Source organism: Zygosaccharomyces rouxii, assembly GCF_000026365.1.
Source record: "Zygosaccharomyces rouxii strain CBS732 chromosome E complete sequence".
Lineage (NCBI taxonomy): Eukaryota > Fungi > Ascomycota > Saccharomycetes > Saccharomycetales > Saccharomycetaceae > Zygosaccharomyces > Zygosaccharomyces rouxii.
Genome location: NC_012994.1, coordinates 196,963 through 213,863, shown reverse-complemented (window position 1 = coordinate 213,863; position 16,901 = coordinate 196,963). Strand labels below are relative to the sequence as shown.

At 39.9% G+C, this 16,901-nt stretch overlaps 10 protein-coding genes and 2 non-coding genes across 12 annotated transcripts; 7 read left to right on the top strand and 5 right to left on the bottom strand.

The window, feature by feature from the left end:
* Positions 1 to 59: 59 nt before the first annotated feature.
* Positions 60 to 1,859, top strand: ZYRO0E02772g (nucleobase:cation symporter-2 family protein; the record flags this gene model as incomplete). Its single annotated transcript, XM_002499019.1, has 1 exon — positions 60 to 1,859. The coding sequence occupies one exon, from the start codon at positions 60 to 62 to the stop codon at positions 1,857 to 1,859; it is 1,800 nt and encodes a 599-aa protein (XP_002499064.1).
* A 217-nt stretch (positions 1,860 to 2,076) lies between these two features.
* MRA1 (Mra1p) lies at positions 2,077 to 2,378 on the bottom strand (the record flags this gene model as incomplete). Its single annotated transcript, XM_002499018.1, has 2 exons — positions 2,077 to 2,259; positions 2,346 to 2,378. The coding sequence occupies 2 exons, from the start codon at positions 2,376 to 2,378 to the stop codon at positions 2,077 to 2,079; spliced, it is 216 nt and encodes a 71-aa protein (XP_002499063.1).
* A 214-nt stretch (positions 2,379 to 2,592) lies between these two features.
* On the bottom strand, positions 2,593 to 3,546 carry MRX21 (Mrx21p; the record flags this gene model as incomplete). The annotated part of the gene is made up of 1 exon (XM_002499017.1): positions 2,593 to 3,546. One exon carries the CDS (start codon positions 3,544 to 3,546, stop codon positions 2,593 to 2,595), a length of 954 nt encoding a protein of 317 aa, XP_002499062.1.
* Positions 3,547 to 3,892: 346 nt separating this feature from the next.
* ZYRO0E02706r lies at positions 3,893 to 3,978 on the top strand. Its single transcript is given in 2 exon segments — positions 3,893 to 3,931; positions 3,943 to 3,978. It is a non-coding gene; the product is annotated as a tRNA-Tyr (tRNA).
* A 1,064-nt stretch (positions 3,979 to 5,042) lies between these two features.
* On the bottom strand, positions 5,043 to 5,444 carry ZYRO0E02684g (uncharacterized protein; the record flags this gene model as incomplete). The annotated part of the gene is made up of 1 exon (XM_002499016.1): positions 5,043 to 5,444. One exon carries the CDS (start codon positions 5,442 to 5,444, stop codon positions 5,043 to 5,045), a length of 402 nt encoding a protein of 133 aa, XP_002499061.1.
* A 1,346-nt stretch (positions 5,445 to 6,790) lies between these two features.
* On the bottom strand, positions 6,791 to 7,528 carry TIF6 (translation initiation factor 6; the record flags this gene model as incomplete). The annotated part of the gene is made up of 1 exon (XM_002499015.1): positions 6,791 to 7,528. The coding sequence occupies one exon, from the start codon at positions 7,526 to 7,528 to the stop codon at positions 6,791 to 6,793; it is 738 nt and encodes a 245-aa protein (XP_002499060.1).
* A 335-nt stretch (positions 7,529 to 7,863) lies between these two features.
* Positions 7,864 to 7,936, top strand: ZYRO0E02640r. The gene has a single exon. It is a non-coding gene; the product is annotated as a tRNA-Val (tRNA).
* A 22-nt stretch (positions 7,937 to 7,958) lies between these two features.
* SPO74 (Spo74p) lies at positions 7,959 to 9,263 on the top strand (the record flags this gene model as incomplete). The annotated part of the gene is made up of 1 exon (XM_002499014.1): positions 7,959 to 9,263. The coding sequence occupies one exon, from the start codon at positions 7,959 to 7,961 to the stop codon at positions 9,261 to 9,263; it is 1,305 nt and encodes a 434-aa protein (XP_002499059.1).
* A 191-nt stretch (positions 9,264 to 9,454) lies between these two features.
* RLF2 (Rlf2p) lies at positions 9,455 to 11,191 on the top strand (the record flags this gene model as incomplete). The annotated part of the gene is made up of 1 exon (XM_002499013.1): positions 9,455 to 11,191. One exon carries the CDS (start codon positions 9,455 to 9,457, stop codon positions 11,189 to 11,191), a length of 1,737 nt encoding a protein of 578 aa, XP_002499058.1.
* Positions 11,192 to 11,400: 209 nt separating this feature from the next.
* MCM4 (MCM DNA helicase complex subunit MCM4) lies at positions 11,401 to 14,187 on the top strand (the record flags this gene model as incomplete). Its single annotated transcript, XM_002499012.1, has 1 exon — positions 11,401 to 14,187. The coding sequence occupies one exon, from the start codon at positions 11,401 to 11,403 to the stop codon at positions 14,185 to 14,187; it is 2,787 nt and encodes a 928-aa protein (XP_002499057.1).
* Positions 14,188 to 14,565: 378 nt separating this feature from the next.
* On the top strand, positions 14,566 to 14,925 carry ATP20 (F1F0 ATP synthase subunit g; the record flags this gene model as incomplete). Its single annotated transcript, XM_002499011.1, has 1 exon — positions 14,566 to 14,925. The coding sequence occupies one exon, from the start codon at positions 14,566 to 14,568 to the stop codon at positions 14,923 to 14,925; it is 360 nt and encodes a 119-aa protein (XP_002499056.1).
* Positions 14,926 to 15,067: 142 nt separating this feature from the next.
* Positions 15,068 to 16,738, bottom strand: ROK1 (RNA-dependent ATPase ROK1; the record flags this gene model as incomplete). The annotated part of the gene is made up of 1 exon (XM_002499010.1): positions 15,068 to 16,738. The coding sequence occupies one exon, from the start codon at positions 16,736 to 16,738 to the stop codon at positions 15,068 to 15,070; it is 1,671 nt and encodes a 556-aa protein (XP_002499055.1).
* Between the last annotated feature and the right edge of the window lie 163 nt (positions 16,739 to 16,901).

The window sequence follows — 16,901 nt, the reverse complement described above, 5'->3', positions numbered from 1 at the left end:
AAAAAGGTATATAAGAACAGGTTAAAGCCGCTATTATTCAGACTATCACCATTGCCTTCATGAGCTCTCCAAGAATGGATTCAGCTTTGGAAGAAGGTCAAAAGACACCAAGTGAACAGATTAAGACCACACTGTTCTGGTTACGGTGGAAATTTACTACAAAGGAAGGTTTGTTGGGTGATTATGACTACAAATACCTTTTCACCCCAACATACCCATTTAAAAATTTTATTGATAGAAGACGTGGTATTGAACCTGTTGTTTATGATCAACCATTTTTCGGTTTGAATGAGGAAGTACCAGTTTTACTAGGGTTGATTCTTGGTCTACAACATGCATTAGCCATGTTAGCTGGTGTCATCACACCACCTATGATAATTGGTGGTATTGCAAATTTAGATGGGGTTCATGTCAATTATTTAGTTTCTGCTTCGTTAATCACATCAGGAATTCTTTCAGCAGTACAGATCACCAGATTCCGCATCCCGAAAACACCGTTCCACGTAGGATCTGGAGTTTTGTCAATTGTGGGGACATCATTTTCGGTTATTGGAATTGTTAGCAAGTCTGTTCCACTAATGTACAAAACCGGATATTGTCCAGGCGGTGCCAATAGTAAAGAACCATGTCCGGATGGATACGGTGCATTACTAGGTACTGCCGCTTGTTGTGCCCTCTTAGAAATTTTATTATCATTTATGCCACCTGATATCTTACAAAGAATTTTCCCCAAGCAAGTTACAGGTCCAGTGGTTTTGACAATTGCGGTTCCTCTAATTCAAACTGGTTTCCAAGATTGGGTTGGTGGTAGTGGTTGTGTTGGTGAAATTTGCCCCAGTAAAGGAGCACCGCAGGCGGCGCCCTGGGGGTCTGCTAAATTTATTGGATTAGGATTCTTGGTTTATGTGACAATTATTCTATGTGAGAAATATGGACCACCAATTTTAAAATCATGTGCAGTTATTGTGGGGTTGCTAGTCGGCTGTATAGTAGCTGCTGCATGTGGGTACTTCCAGCACGATATGATTGACCAATCCCCAGCAGCAACTTTCCTCTGGAAACATACTTTTAAACTCCGAGTGTATGGGCCTGCAGTATTACCGTTCTTGGTGCTTTTCATAGTTTTAACCCAAGAAACTATCGGTGACATTACCGCTACCAGTGATGTATCTAGACTAGAGGTCGAAGGTAAGGCTTTCGAATCACGTATTCAAGGTGCTGTTCTTTCAGACGGTCTCGGCGGTATCTTATCATCACTATTTACCGTTACACCAATGAGTACTTTCGCTCAAAATAATGGTGTTATTTCTCTGACTAAATGCGCTAGTCGCCAAGTTGGTTATTGGACTTGCTTCTACATGTTAGTCATGGGTATATTCGCTAAATTTGGTGCTGCTATAGTCCAAATCCCCAAACCTGTTCTTGGTGGTATGACGACTTTCCTTTTCACCACTGTTGCAGTGGCCGGTATCGCTATTATTTCACAGATTCCATTCACTAGAAGAGATAGATTTATCCTAACGGGTGCTCTATTGCCAGGTTTTGCTGCCATCCTAGTGCCTAATTGGTTCGATTACGTTTTTACGTACGAAGGTGACAACAATGCATTGAAAGGTTTCCTCAACGCTATCGTTCTTATCATGGAGACAAGTTTTACTATCTGTGGTATAGTTGCTATTATTCTCAACCTGCTAATACCACAGGAATTAGATGAAGAACTTTATGACGATATCGAAGTTCAACAGGAGAACTTAAGCGTCTTGGAAGGCAGAAAGAGCCCTACATTCAAGCCAGTTATGTCCGGCAAAGAAGTGGAAGCTTTCGAGTTGACGAGTGAACAAAGGACCAGTGAACCATAAATAAACGTTGTAACAATTGTATATAGTGGCTATCTAATAACATTCATGTGACCATAATGCGCGATGGCGGGGGTGAATCGCAGGGGCCGATGAATCCGGTATTATTACGTCGACATGTCCTTCGATCAAACGGGTTTCAATCCAATTTTCTAGTTCATTTTTATACAAAGAAAGCTATATTGTAGAATGTATATAAATAGGTGATAATTAAATGTCCTTATTGGCTCTTTTCAGAGTCAATAGCCTTTTGCACTTCAGACAATTCAGGGTTCTTGGTGATACGCAGACTTCTGTCATGTGCAAACTTTTTGTATGTGAAATAAGAAGCAGATGCAACTGCAGCACCCATAGCGATGAACAATGGAGTCAATTCCAATGGCACAACAGATGATGATTTTTTCTAATCATTAAGTGTTAGTATTTACAGATACAGAACGAAAGAAAAAAAAAAAAAGAATACAATAGATGGGAATATCAGACACATACAGCTTGATTTAAAAGGAGTTGAGTTGGTCTCATTGTTGCTTGCCCTGATTGACTAAAAGGTCCTGTCCTTTCCTAAGTCCGAACGACTGTTAACTGACTGTTAAAGACTGATGGTCTATCCTCGTAGTTCCCTTTACTTTCCTTCTTGGTAGGACGAGGGAGGAAAAAAATTAAGTTACTGAAATCCGGGTCATGAAGTTCGCGATGGGCGACTAATTCGGAGAATATGATTGGTCAATCGGAGTTCTCAAAGAGCCTTAATAAAATCTCTTGTCAATTCATATACAAGCCAACTAACCGCTGTGGAAGGGATTACTTTGAACAAATTAGCCTGAAGGCCCCTATAGTAGCCTCTCAAACCTTCTGTCTTACCGATAGTAATAAGCGCATCCGCGACGCCCGAATAATGGAATCCGAGCTCACTTTGACCCATAGCCAGCACTTGAAATCTGCGGCGTAGTAAATCGAATGGATATGTGGCAGTTTGTGCAATACCACCACTAAGCGCACCAATTGCTAACATGTAAGCGCTCTGCGAAGGAACCAGTTCTCTCAGCTGTTCGTAAACGCAGAAATTCAGTGCAACATATGGCACTACACCCAATGAAGTAGGCCAAACACCTCTGTAAAGACCTTTGATACCACCTTCTTGTAAATAAGTATTGCGCAATAGCTGCCAAACGCCTGGCGGTTTAGCCATTGATGTAGCTTTTGCCTTCTGTAGTTTACGTAAATTAGCGGTTTGAATTGCTAATCTTGTTCTCACCAGATCAAGGGGATATGTAGCCATAACACTTGCACCACCACAAAGGGCACCTGAGAATAACCTTTGGAAAGTTGTCAACCTTCCATTACCGTTGACACCGTCCACATGGAATATGAAATTTTTGGAACCTTCATACACTAAAAACTGGACAGCACTGTAGGGGAACACTCTTATACAATTGAGTCCATTACCACGAAAAAGACCCTTAACACCTTCCTCTTTGTACAATTGTTTAACGGCAGAGGAAACACCACCAGAATATGATTCTGATGAACTTTGTACCTGCAGCAGAATTTTAACACGTTCGAAAGGCGAGACTACAGTACGTGATACTGCACCTGCCAACCCCCCGGCAAGAAATGCGACACTGGCATCATTTTGAAGGCCTTTCTTGATCCTGCTGGGTTGTTCCAACGCTACAACGACGTCTGCCATTGGCGATTTCGAATATTTCGATTTCGAATAACTGCTAACAATAACGCGAGAAAAGCCACTTCACGAAAGGCAACAAAGGGACAGAATATCTTCTTTATTTCCTGTTATCTCTCGAGCATAGCAGTTTCGAAAGTCCGAAATCTCTGCTATATAAAGAGGACAATATCCTCATCTCTAATTGATGTCCTTTTACGACAGTTACGAAAATATTGATACATGATGAGGTCTTACATGCAACAATGCCTGAGATCACATAATCAGGCATTATTGGAAAGGCGTGCTATTCCCTTTCACTATACCCGCACATGATCCTAACCTTCTTCCTGCCCTCTCAACAGTTTAATAACTCTCGGTGGCCAAGTTGGTTTAAGGCGCCAGACTGTAATGTGAAAAGTTATCTGGATATCGGGTGTTCGAATCACCCCCGGGAGATATTTTTTTTTAAATTCTTTTTTTTTGACAAACTACCAATGCACCAACTCATTAACCGCACGACCACATTCTCCGCCATGTAACAAATACGTAGCACAGCGTTAGAGTACCACTTACATGATCAACGATGTTCACAGGCGGCATTCTTGATTGCCGAGGAGTCGATCAGTGAAATTCCATTTCCAAATAGTTTCTTTTTTGGGCCAGCAGGGGATCGAGCATATGCGAAGTATCAAAAAGGGAAAAATCCCCTTTTTTCAAATAGCCGCAAATACTCCTTTGGGAAAAGTACCAGCTTCACATTTGAAACTTGGCATACTTTGATTTTAAAATGGGTTTGTCACTCTATTGCATCAGACATTTGTCCATATTAGGTCCGTTATGTCCAAAAACAAGTCTCTTGCTAGCTAATAGAAGTATGTAGTTGTAAAGATTTACTATGATTTACGTTAGAGCTTGCTGAGCGTAGTATACGATCCAACTTCGTGTCTGGACTTATTCGTTTAGATCGTACGATCTACAAAATAAAATCCATCTTTTAGCGATCGAGGTAACATACCTGACCTCACCTCCTTGAAAGTGCCATAACCACTACAGGCAATTCAAAGTAGCCTTCGGTTATTCCGGTACCCGCCCGGTAAATTACAGCTACTAGTACAGTATCCATAACCTCAAAAAACAATCCTTGTAATCCTATACGATTCCTATGTATGTCTGTTCTTTTAGAAAAGAACCAAAACAGTCGCTGTTCGCTTCGCTCACAGATGTAAAGTAGCATGTAATAGGTCAAGTTCGAGTTCGTCTTGCCGCCCCAGCGGCTAGCGAACGCTTAACTCCTCTCCACTCAGGCATCTTGCCCTACCGATGTAGAACTTCCCACCTCCTACCGCTCCATCTCCATAGTAACGCAAATCGCGCCAATCATGCAGATCATGAAAATCATCCCAAATATCCTATCACATAATATTATTTATATCATAATCTAAACTACACAACAAAACTTCTACGCGAGCAGAGCGTTCAACGCTCTGCCCTACAGATTAATAATAATCATAATAACGGCATTAAAACCTTTGATTCGTCTGTGAGGTTTGCTTTGCTAACCTCCTCTCATGACTCTTTAAATGTCTTAACATATTGCTCTTGACGTTGAAACTCTTCTGACAGTTTTGCCACGTACACTTGAATGGTGTATCACCAGTGTGGATCAGAAAATGTGTCTTTAAAGTACTAGGTCTCGAACAAATTTTACCACACACAGGACACTGTTTCCTTAATCGAATAACTGGATTCAGTCCATCTTTCACGTCCTGTTTCTGCTGCTGCTGCTGCTGCTGAGCCGCCAGCGGTGGTAGATACAACTGTTCTTGTACATATGTTGCAGGTACCAACATAGAAATTGGTGGTAGTCTAACCTGCTGTGGTATTTCTCTTTGCGATGAACTCATTTCAACTTTGACAGCCATTGCAGTGCTCTCCGAGTTATAAAAATTGGAGCTCCATTCGTAGTGGACCCTGAATAAGTTTCTCCTTCATATATATACATAGATATATATACATATATATATATATATTTTTATGAAATTGATGTAACATCTACAGATACGTACGCACCAAGTCTTCCCAGTACTAGTGCTACTAAATGGAAGGAGATCTGGGCACTGATAAGCAAAAGAAAGGTGCTGGAGATGACGCGTTGATCCAGCCAACAGTTTCATCTCGAGAACGGTCCTTTCCCACTACTTGTTTCTTGTATTGTAGTCTACTATTCCTTCTAGCGCGACCCCACGATACGTCTTTTTTTATTTCCCAATTTTCCCCCCTGCGCTAGGTTCTTCGGAGGGGTCCAGAAGAGAAAACAACCGAAACGAGAACAAACTGCTGCGTATAGAGAGAATGAAAATCCCTTTGGGAGGATGATACGTACGCACGCATGTATGATGGATGAGTCGGTCTCGTTATAGCGACAGCCTAGCAATTTTTCGTAGGCACTGTCCTGTGGCGTTGTCATTGAGGTCTAGAACAAACACAACCAGGCCGATGCTGGGCGTAAATCCGATAACAATTACGTAGCGATCGGATAGAAATAACCTACGAGAACTATAATACACGCTGCGTGTAGATCACTCTGTAACTTAGTTTCCTCCCGAGGAGGAGCCGTAAAACCGGACTAGCGAATACTCTCGGTCCGGCCAGGCCAGGGTAGGCAATGAAGTCGATCGCTGGGCCCAGAACGTCCTGAGAGCGCATTGTGCAATTCGCGTTGCCCTAACAACGAACAGATTTGCACTGAGCCGCATTTAGTTAGAAACACTGCCCTTACCGAGTTTCGCAGTCAGAGGACCCTGTACAGGCAAAAGTGATCGCAATGATGATCGGAATACCAGTATTCATTCTTGTGGCTCTCTACTACTCGATTCCTCTACTGGTAAGAAAATGTCTTGCAGAAAAGCTGCTAAATCGGACACCCTTAAACAACGGAAAAACAACTGCCAAATATTGACAGCGACAACGACAACAGAAGTCGATGCGTTGTTAATCATCTGCGCCGTAGCAAACAAAAGGTGTAAAACGCTCGCTATTTACCATTTACTGAAATTGCTTAAGGTTAGCCTCCCCTAACCGATATATGCACTATACAATCGAAGTAGATCCAGCTTGGCCAAACGTAGGCACAAAGGCTTAGTCGGATTCGACTGGTAAGGGAAAAAGTTTTGGCGGGGAAGGAGAATTTTTCTTTTCTCTTCGACATCGATACTTAACGGTAATAAAAAAGTTTTGTTATGGTACAGTTACAAATGGCTATACATGATCAAGAGTAGGTCTCGATCAAAGTATCTCTTAGATTACCTTGGATTGATTCTGGCTGTGCGTCATGCAGTCTGAAGATACTTTCTATAACGCTTAACTCTGGAGCAGTAGTGTCCAGACCCGTTACTGCGAGATAATCGTTAACGACGATACCTGCACCAACGACGTTTGAACCTCTGTTAACTGTACCTGCTACTAGTGGTACCTGTAAAAGGGAAGACAATTCATCTTGATCTTGCACAGAAGTCTGTGGATGAACTAAACCACCTTGGTTACTCAACGCACAGTAAGATCCCACTAAGATATTACCGGAAATTGTTTGACGGAAAACTTCAACACCCAATACATCACCTATTAGTTCCTCAGTTTCTCTATCGATATCAGGATGAACAAGCGCAACATAATCGTTGCAACAGATGACATTACCTAAAGCTGATAGTCTTTCTTCGACACGTTGAATCTTGACAGAATCAGGTAAACTATTTCTCAAATGCTGTAATTCTTGATCAGTAGTTTGTGTGGGGACTAAAAGACCACGACGGTTACCTGCGGTCATTCTACCAATTATACGGGTACCTGCAATTGTTGTATGAACAATAGGGATGGAATCACCTAACTCAGCTTCGAAAGCTGAGTAAAAGTTCTCGGAGCCGCCTACAGCGACGAGACAGTAGGAGTTGGTGAGTTTTGAGAAGACACCGATTTCATTTGAATTTTCGAATTGTGCTCTGGCAGCCATGGTTGTTGGTTCAAAAAGCAGTTAAATTAGTGCAAACTAGTTTTGCTTATTAGTACTATGCGTGTTAATCAATGTTTTATTATGAGCTCGTTCAATATTGTTGGAGAAAAAATTTGTCAAGTGCGGGTAATTCCGTACGAAGAAGTAAGTTGGTAAAAGCGGTTATATCCGTGGGTACGATTAAGAAGCTTCACAAGCCGCGGAAAAAGGCGTGGGCCTCAGGTTGTCCTCGAGAAATGGTTCATATATAGAAAACCATGTCTACGTAGATGTGGTATCACCTGATAATACCTACGGGACTAGGGTGACATCTATCCTCCTGTATCACAGAAGTAGTTCTAATAGTGTAGTGGCTATCACGTTGCCTTCACACGGCAAAGGTCCTGAGTTCGAACCTCAGTTAGAACATTTATTTTTTTTCGCATTCAAAATGATCTCAGCGGCAGAAAGGAAGTTAAACACAAACTCTACACACTTGCACATTCACACATACACACAAGAGAGTAAGAGAACAATGCAAAGTACACGTACCACCTTAAATGATGATGATGTTAAGGAGATGGAGCAAAAGTTGGATGAAGTAAGTATTAGTGACTCTAGCCGCTCATCCAGTAACGAAGAGGAACTGTGTAAAGTGAAAAATGAGAACTACCATTTGAAATTAGCTATTGGTGAGAAGAATGATGAAATTCTGAGATTGCATCATATGTTACATAAGGAAGCATATTTGGAAAACCTGCATAAAGTTCTCCCCAGTTTGCAAAATGGCCCACTGTTATATCCCGCTTCTTCTTCTTCACAGGGTGAACAGCAAGATGGAGAACCTTCTATCATCGATAGTGAGGTGGCAACCCACATTTCTGCTTCACCTTACAAGGGTAATCGTGCTAGATCAACACGTACCGAGAGTTCCTTAGCGACTACAACCATCTCCAGGAGTAAGAAAAGATCAAAAATCTTGGAAGAACATTTAATACCTTTCTTACAGAGAAGTATCCAAACATTCCATGCAAGTTCAATTTTCCAAAAGGAATCCGTAGAATTACGTGAGTTATGGCAATTCTTTGAAGAGAATAATGGGGAAGATGAAACTTTATTGGTGAACGTATTAGAAAATCTAACTTATTTGCAACAGCAATCTACAACCCTTTTAAATCGTGAATTACATTTTAAAAAACTATCACAGCGCTTAGAGTACCTTTTCACCGTTTTCCTTAATCCAAAAGAATATGATATGGCTCCTCAAGAACATATTGAAAAATTGAAAAATGATTTATTGAACATTCTCATCAAATTGTTTGACAGAATTCCAGCCAATCAAGAAAACAATCGAGAATTATCCCGCAAAGAAATTAGAGCCCAGAAAATTGCAGACTTGGAAAAAGGTATAGATCTTTGTACGGAGGCAATGAACAATGCGTATGGTTCTTCCAAAACAGCCGCCGAATCAGAAAAACACAGTGACAATGAAGAACACATGCCAGATTTGTCACACTTTAGCAATCAAGAGAAGCAGCGATTAAAAAAGAATAGAACTTCATTGGAATTCATTCCTATCGGTTATGATGAAAATATGCTTAATACAAGAACTCCTCAAAGGCCGCTTAAACATAAGAAGCAGGATTTAGATGTTACACCAGTCGCTCAATTTCGCAAGGATGAAAATGATCCTTTGCAGAAGTTTTTTCAGGAACAAGATGGCTACAGTGTTCGATCTTTGAGTGCTAGAAGGTAAGTTTTTCCGCTGATTTTTTTTTTTTTTTTTACTATTACTATTATTATATGTGTCTGCCATGCATTTCATGTACGTAAAAGATGGCGCTGTCGCGATGTCGAGCATCTTGATGGGAGTCCAAGGTCATTTCAAGAGGGCCATGAACATAATTCACTAAGGAAGAAAGAAGAAAAAATAAAAAAAATAAGAAGATGACAACTCCAGGATCTGTTGAAGATTCATCTTCTAATAACCCGGCTGGCAAACAGGGGATTTTATCATTTTTCCAAAATATCAAGACTAAAGAAGAAGAAGAAGTTATCGAAGTAGTGGATAGCGATGATGAGAAGAGAACTGTTGCAAAGCAGGAACCAGAGTCAAAACCACAATCACAGTTGGAGGTAGAAAAAGAGGAACAGGATAAAGATGTGAATGTTAAAGATGAACCATCGAACACCATGAAGCAATTAAAAGAAGTTGTAGTTTTCCCAGAATCGACCACAGAAGAGAAACGTAAGCAGAAGGCAGAGCAAAGCCAAAAACGTGAAGATATGAAAAGACAGAAAGATGCTGATAAGCAACGACGTGAGGAATTGAAAAGGCAGAAAGATGCTGATAAGCAACGACGTGAAGAAGAGAAATTGAAGAAAGAAGATGAGAAGAAATTGAAGAAGGAAAATGAGAAGAAAGCTAAGGAGGAGGAGAGATTAAAGAAAGAGGAAGAGAAGAAATTGAAGAAAGAAAGTGAAAAGAAGGCCAAAGAGGAGGAGAAAATGAAGAAAGAAAATGAAAAAAAGGCTAAAGAGGAGGCTAAGGAAAGATCACAAGCACGTATTGGTAATTTCTTCAAAAAAGTAACTGATTCCAATAAACCTACTAATGTTCGTTCCGATTACGAAAAATTCTTTTTACCATTTTACTCAAAGGAAGGTGTTGTAGTTAGTCGATCGGGCCAATTGTCATCTGCTGAAATTAATGAGAATAGGACCAGAATCGATTCACTTTTAAATCAAAGGGAAGATGACAATCAAGTCTTAGAATGGTTAGATTCTGGACAAAATTCCGTAAAGACTTCATTACCAATAGCCTACCAAGCGGTATCACTGCTTCAACAAATGACTTCAAAAGAAAAATCAGATCAAGAATTACAAAGTCTTTTATCATTGATCCCCCACAAATATATCAAATTCTATGAAAATGTCAGGCCACCTTACATGGGGACCTACTCCAAAGACATAATTTTACCGGTGGATAATCCATTTTCCACCAGGGATACTGGTTATAATTACGATTATGATTCTGATTTAGAATGGGTCAACGAAGAGGAAGAAGAAGTGGAAGGTGGAGTAGAGAATTTAGAAAGCGGTGAAGAAGATGAAGATGATGATGAGGAGGAAGCAAGCGAAGGTGAGTTTGATGGATTTCTGGATGCAGAGGATAACGGTGATCAAAGTGGATCTGGTAAGAAAAGATTCATAGGACCCCTGATACCGACAGTATGTCTGCGAAAGAACCAAGATCAAATGGAAGAAGATGATAAACAATATTTTAACATGGTAGCTGTACAGTGCCTGATAGAAGAACAGCCTTTCCCTATAGAACCTAATCAATACGTTAAACCTCAAGTGGAAAATGTTAAAAAAATATCGACAGATTCTCAACCACAAGATGCATCATCGCCATCGGTATCACCAGAGAAGAAGAGCAAATCGCTTATATCTGAACCAAAAGATTTACTAAAACTATTCGATGAGATTCAAGATAGCACCTTCTCCTTAGGTACAGTAACAGAAATTGCGCAGAAGAATTTGCCCCTCTATAGTAAGCAAATGATAAAAAACACTGTTAAGGAATACGCAGTAAAGACTACTTGGGGGACATCACGTAAATGGGCTATCAAAGATCCTCAACATTGGGAAAAACTCCGCTCTGCATGTAACAACAACTGAATAGATTCATGTAAAAAAAAAAAAAATCGTATATCGTGTTTTAAACTGATTTTGATCTCATTGATCTCATTGATCTTCACTTTATATCACTTTACTCAATAAGGCGAAATTTTCAAGGCATCGCATCTTGAATGAAAAAGACAAGTTTAACAGAAGACTTTAGAGTTTAACCATAGAAATAACCCACTGGGAAAAGGTTTACTACAATTATGTCTGACCAGCCTAGCTCGCCTGCACATCATTCAGATCAAATACCTCCTGAATCTTCTTCACCTGCACCCAATCCAGCCTCAGAAATTGGAAGACCCTCTTCACCTGCACAACCATCGTCTCCGGCACTCTTTTATCATACATCTTCATCAGCCCAGGATACTTTTGGACAGGATGGGTCTCAGAGTCAAAATGGTCGGGTTGGTGCAGCAATGGGTTCATCACCTTTCAAATACCCATCATCTCAAAATCAATCATCTGACAATTACCCATCACAAGCGAGAAATGATCCTAGGATCACTTCTACATACTCCAATAGGAGTGATCGATTAATGCCCGCCTCCACGTCATCACAAGGTAGTCGACATGGTCACAGAGCTATGATGAGAAGAAATGATATTCATGCCTCCGACCTTTCTTCGCCCAGAAGATTTATAGAGTTTGATCACCCATCTCATATGTCTACTTCTTCTTCATCGTCAGCGCCTCCTTCAGAAGCTGGTGGTGAACCTTTAAGAATTATTTGGGGTACAAATGTGAGTATTCAAGAATGTGCCAATAATTTTCGTAATTTCTTAATGTCATTTCAATACAAGTACAGAAAGGCGTTAGATGGCAGAGAACAATTCATCGACGATACTACAGATGAGGAATCCTACTACGTGAGGCAATTGACTGAGATGAGGGAACTGGGAACCACTAATCTAAATTTGGACGCCAGAAATCTACTTGCGTATAAACCTACAGAAGAACTTTACCACCAACTTTTAAACTACCCTCAAGAAGTCATTTCCATTATGGATCAAACTATAAAGGATTGTATGGTTTCCTTAGTCGTTGATAATAATATTGATTACGATTTGGATGATATAGAGACCAAACTATACAAAGTTAGACCTTATAACGTGGAGACCCAGAAAGGTATGCGTGAATTGAACCCTAACGATATTGACAAGTTGATCAGTTTGAAAGGACTTGTGCTAAGATGTACTGCGGTGATTCCTGATATGAAGGTCGCTTTTTTCAAATGTAATGTATGTGATCATACAATGGCAGTAGAAATTGATAGAGGGGTTATTCAAGAACCTGCTAGATGTGAACGTGTGGATTGTAACGAACCTAACTCCATGTCACTAATACATAATAGATGTTCCTTTGCAGATAAACAGGTTATCAAATTACAAGAAACACCGGATTTGGTCCCTGATGGTCAAACCCCACACTCAGTGTCATTATGTGTTTATGACGAGCTAGTTGATTCTTGCCGAGCAGGTGACAGAATTGAAGCTACTGGTACTTTCAGATCAATCCCAATGAGGGTAAACCCTAGACAAAGAGTTCTCAAATCGCTCTATAAGACCTATGTCGATGTGGTTCATATTAAAAAAGTATCAGATAAAAGACTCGGTGTCGATACTTCGACAGTAGAACAAGAATTGTTACAGAACAAGATGAATCATAGTGAAGTAGAAGAGACTAGACGGGTTACAGATCAAGATATTGCAAAAATTCGTGAAGTGGCCCAAAGGGAAGATTTGTATGAAGTGCTGGCACGTTCAATTGCTCCAAGTATTTTCGAATTAGATGATGTTAAAAAGGGAATTCTTTTACAGTTGTTTGGGGGTGCGAACAAGACATTCGCCAAAGGTGGTCGCTATAGAGGTGATATTAACGTTTTGTTATGTGGTGATCCATCGACTTCTAAATCTCAAATTTTACAGTACGTGCACAAGATTGCTCCCCGTGGTGTTTACACATCAGGTAAGGGTTCATCTGCTGTTGGTTTAACCGCATATGTAACTAGAGACGTTGACACAAAGCAATTGGTCTTGGAGAGTGGTGCCCTTGTCCTGTCCGATGGAGGTGTGTGCTGTATTGATGAATTCGATAAGATGAGCGACTCTACAAGATCTGTTTTACACGAAGTAATGGAACAACAGACAATTTCTGTTGCGAAGGCTGGTATCATTACAACCTTAAATGCAAGAGCCTCCATCTTAGCGAGTGCTAACCCAATAGGTTCTAGGTACAACCCCAATTTACCTGTTACCGAAAATATAGACTTACCACCACCATTGCTATCGAGATTCGACCTGGTATATTTGGTTTTGGATAAAGTTGATGAAAACATGGATAGGGAATTGGCTAAACATTTGACAAGTCTTTATTTGGAAGATAGACCCCAGAACGCATCCAATGATGATGTTTTATCAATTGAATTTTTAACGATGTACATCAATTACGCTAAGGAAAATATCAACCCTACGATTACAAAAGACGCCAAGACTGAATTGGTCAGAGCATATGTCGGGATGAGAAAGATCGGTGACGATTCGAGATCTGATGAGAAGAGAATCACTGCAACGACAAGACAATTGGAAAGTATGATTCGTCTGGCGGAGGCACACGCTAAGATGAGACTTTCTAACGCAGTAGAAATTGATGACGTGCAGGAAGCCATCAGATTGATTAGATCTGCCATCAAGGATTACGCGACAGATCCAAAGACAGGTAAAATCGACATGCAATTGGTACAAACGGGGAAATCTGTAATCCAAAGAAAATTACAAGAAGATCTCGCTAGAGAAGTGCTAAGAGTTCTTGGGGATTACAGTTCAGATTCCATGACCTTTAACGAATTGTCAAGACAAATCAATGAACACTCTCAGGATAGAGTAGATTCATCGGAAATTTCCGAAGCACTTTCAAGGTTACAGCAGGAGGATAAACTGATCGTACTGGGAGAAGGTGTTCGGAAGTCTATTCGTCTAAACAGTCGTGTATAGTTTATGTGTAATATTTCAATTTTTTGATCTTTTCTTTCGGGCTATGTTATAGTTTATACACGGAAGACAGATTGCCCTACCGAAACCAGGGCCGCTGGTTTCGATTCTGATATCCTTCAATCACTATTATCAATACTTCAAGATATTTATACCTTTACAAATTTTGTATAGAATGCTCGGCGGCCAATTATCGTATTGTGATTGGTCGGTTGGTACCATAATTTTTCACGACTCAAATTTTTCAAAATATATGATAACGAAAAAAACTCGGCAGGTCTAAACTTTCTGGAGGTATCAATACCTACAAGAGCAAATACGGTGAGACCATTGGTAGTTCATAGTAATATCAAAACTGTAAGCTCTCTGATAAATATAAAGATGTTGGGCAGAATTCAATCGGTTACCACAGGCTTGCTTTCTAAATCTACTCTCTTGGCTACCAAGACAATTTACTACGGTAAAGTGGGCGCTGAGCTTTCCAAGCAAATCTATTTGAGAGAAAAATTGCAACCACCATCCATTGATGAATTCAAGAGAGCTTACATTGGATTGTACCAAAGAGGCTTTTACTATGCCTCCAGACCTAAGGATATTGTCAATCTTGTGAAGGCTTTTAAGAAGGACGATTACATCAAATATACTGCCTTCTTTGTGCAATTATTGGGTTTCTACTCTGTAGGTGAAATAATCGGCAGAAGAAAGCTCGTTGGTTACAAGGACTACAACAACCACCATTAAAATTCTTTTATATTTTTGAACTTGCCATGATGATACATTGACGCATCCTATTCTGTTATATTCATCCAATATATATGTACATATATATACGTAATACATCTACAACGAGGAATAAAAAACAAAACTACAAAAAATCGATCGATTAATCTTCTGATTGCTGTTTTCTTCTTTTTGATGCTCCAATCATGCTTTGTCTACGCTTCCTTTTCAGTTTATCAACTTTGGGTACTGTACTAATAGGATTACGGTCCACACGAGATTTACCTTTCCTTAGTGATTCCTTCTCCCTCTTCGATAATTTTGAAATTTTATCCATCCATTCTGCCACTTCACATCCACTTTGTCTCATAACGTTAATAATGGGTTTAATTGCCAACGAGTCTTGTCTGGTGTAGTAAGTAACGGCTTTACCTTGGCGATTATTTCTACCAGTTCTACCAATCCTATGCACGTATGCCTGAGCAGTCTGTGGAACATCGTAATTAACCACTAAATTAATACCTTTAAAATCAATACCACGAGCTAAGACATCTGTACAGATCAAACACCACAGATCACCAGTCTTAAACCTCTCAATAATCTTATCTCTTTGCATTTGAGTTCTCTCGGCATGTAAGACATCCACATTAAGACCATCGTACATCAATTCGTGATACAACGCTTTGGCTCTCGTAATGGATTCTAAAAAGATTATGACAGGTGGTTTGAACTCACCTTCCTGCACCATTCTTCTAATGGCAATTAATTTTCCCTCTTCATTACCACAATACACGAGTCTTTGATCGATATTAGCATTGGCACCTTCTTTATGGCCAATGATAACTCTTACGGGATCCGTCATTATACTTTGAGCAATTTCTTCCACATTGGAGGGGATGGTAGCCGAAAACATTGACTTACGAAGTCTAGGATCACTACAAGCGCTTAGAATATCATCTGTCTGTTCCACAAATGTCTTGTCAAATAATTTATCTGCCTCATCAAACACTAAGTGTCTGACATTGGAAAGATCTAATGCTTCATTTTTAACCAAATCTATCAACCTTAAAGGCGTTGAGATTATGATATCGTACTTTTTATCACTAACGACTTTATTTCTCAGTTTAGCGCTAAGAGATTTGGATAAAATGGCTACTTGTAATGGTCTTTTCTTGTCAAGGAAAATTTTTCGAGATAGCTTCACACACTCCACAAAGGTTTGGCTTGCTAGTTCCTTGGTGGGGGAAATAATGAGACCTTTCAAACCTTGCACATCTTTACTGTCAATGATTTGTTGTAAAAGTGGTATTAAAAATGCTAGAGTTTTACCAGAACCGGTGGGTGCGCAACTTAGTAAATCACGACCATGTAGAGCTAATGGAATACCTTCACATTGAATAGGTGTTGGTTCAGTAAAATCATTGTCTATCAAATTGTTTAATAGTCTCTTATCGAATGAGAATCTTGAAATTAAATCTTCAAAAGACCCGATTGGAAATATTAGGTCATTTCCGCTAATGTTGCCCTTGTAAGACTTCCGCAAAGCCTTGGCTTCTTCTTCATTTGTGATCCTCGGTTGTATAGTATCAATCACCTCATCTTCATTAGATTCATCGCCAGATTCTTCAGGTTTTTCCTCCTTCTTTGCATTTTCTACATTCTTCATTATCCTCTTATTGTGAAAGAAATCAAGCTCCTTAGTTATATGAACATCATCAAGCTTTTTGTCCTTCTTTGCAGTATCATCTGCCATACTAAAGTCCGCCGATTTGGCAGAACCCTTCTGACCCTTACGAAGTGAGGCACCTCTTGTCAGCACTCTAAAAATGTCCATTGCTTGGTTAACAATATTTAATAAATAGCACTTAAAGAGACTCGATACACTTAACGCAGTCTGTCTATTGCGTAACTATTAATCTCATCTCATCTCATCTCATCGCTTCCACGCTCATCGCTTCCATGTTAAAATTTTGAAATGGGCTGTCCGGACAAGCCAT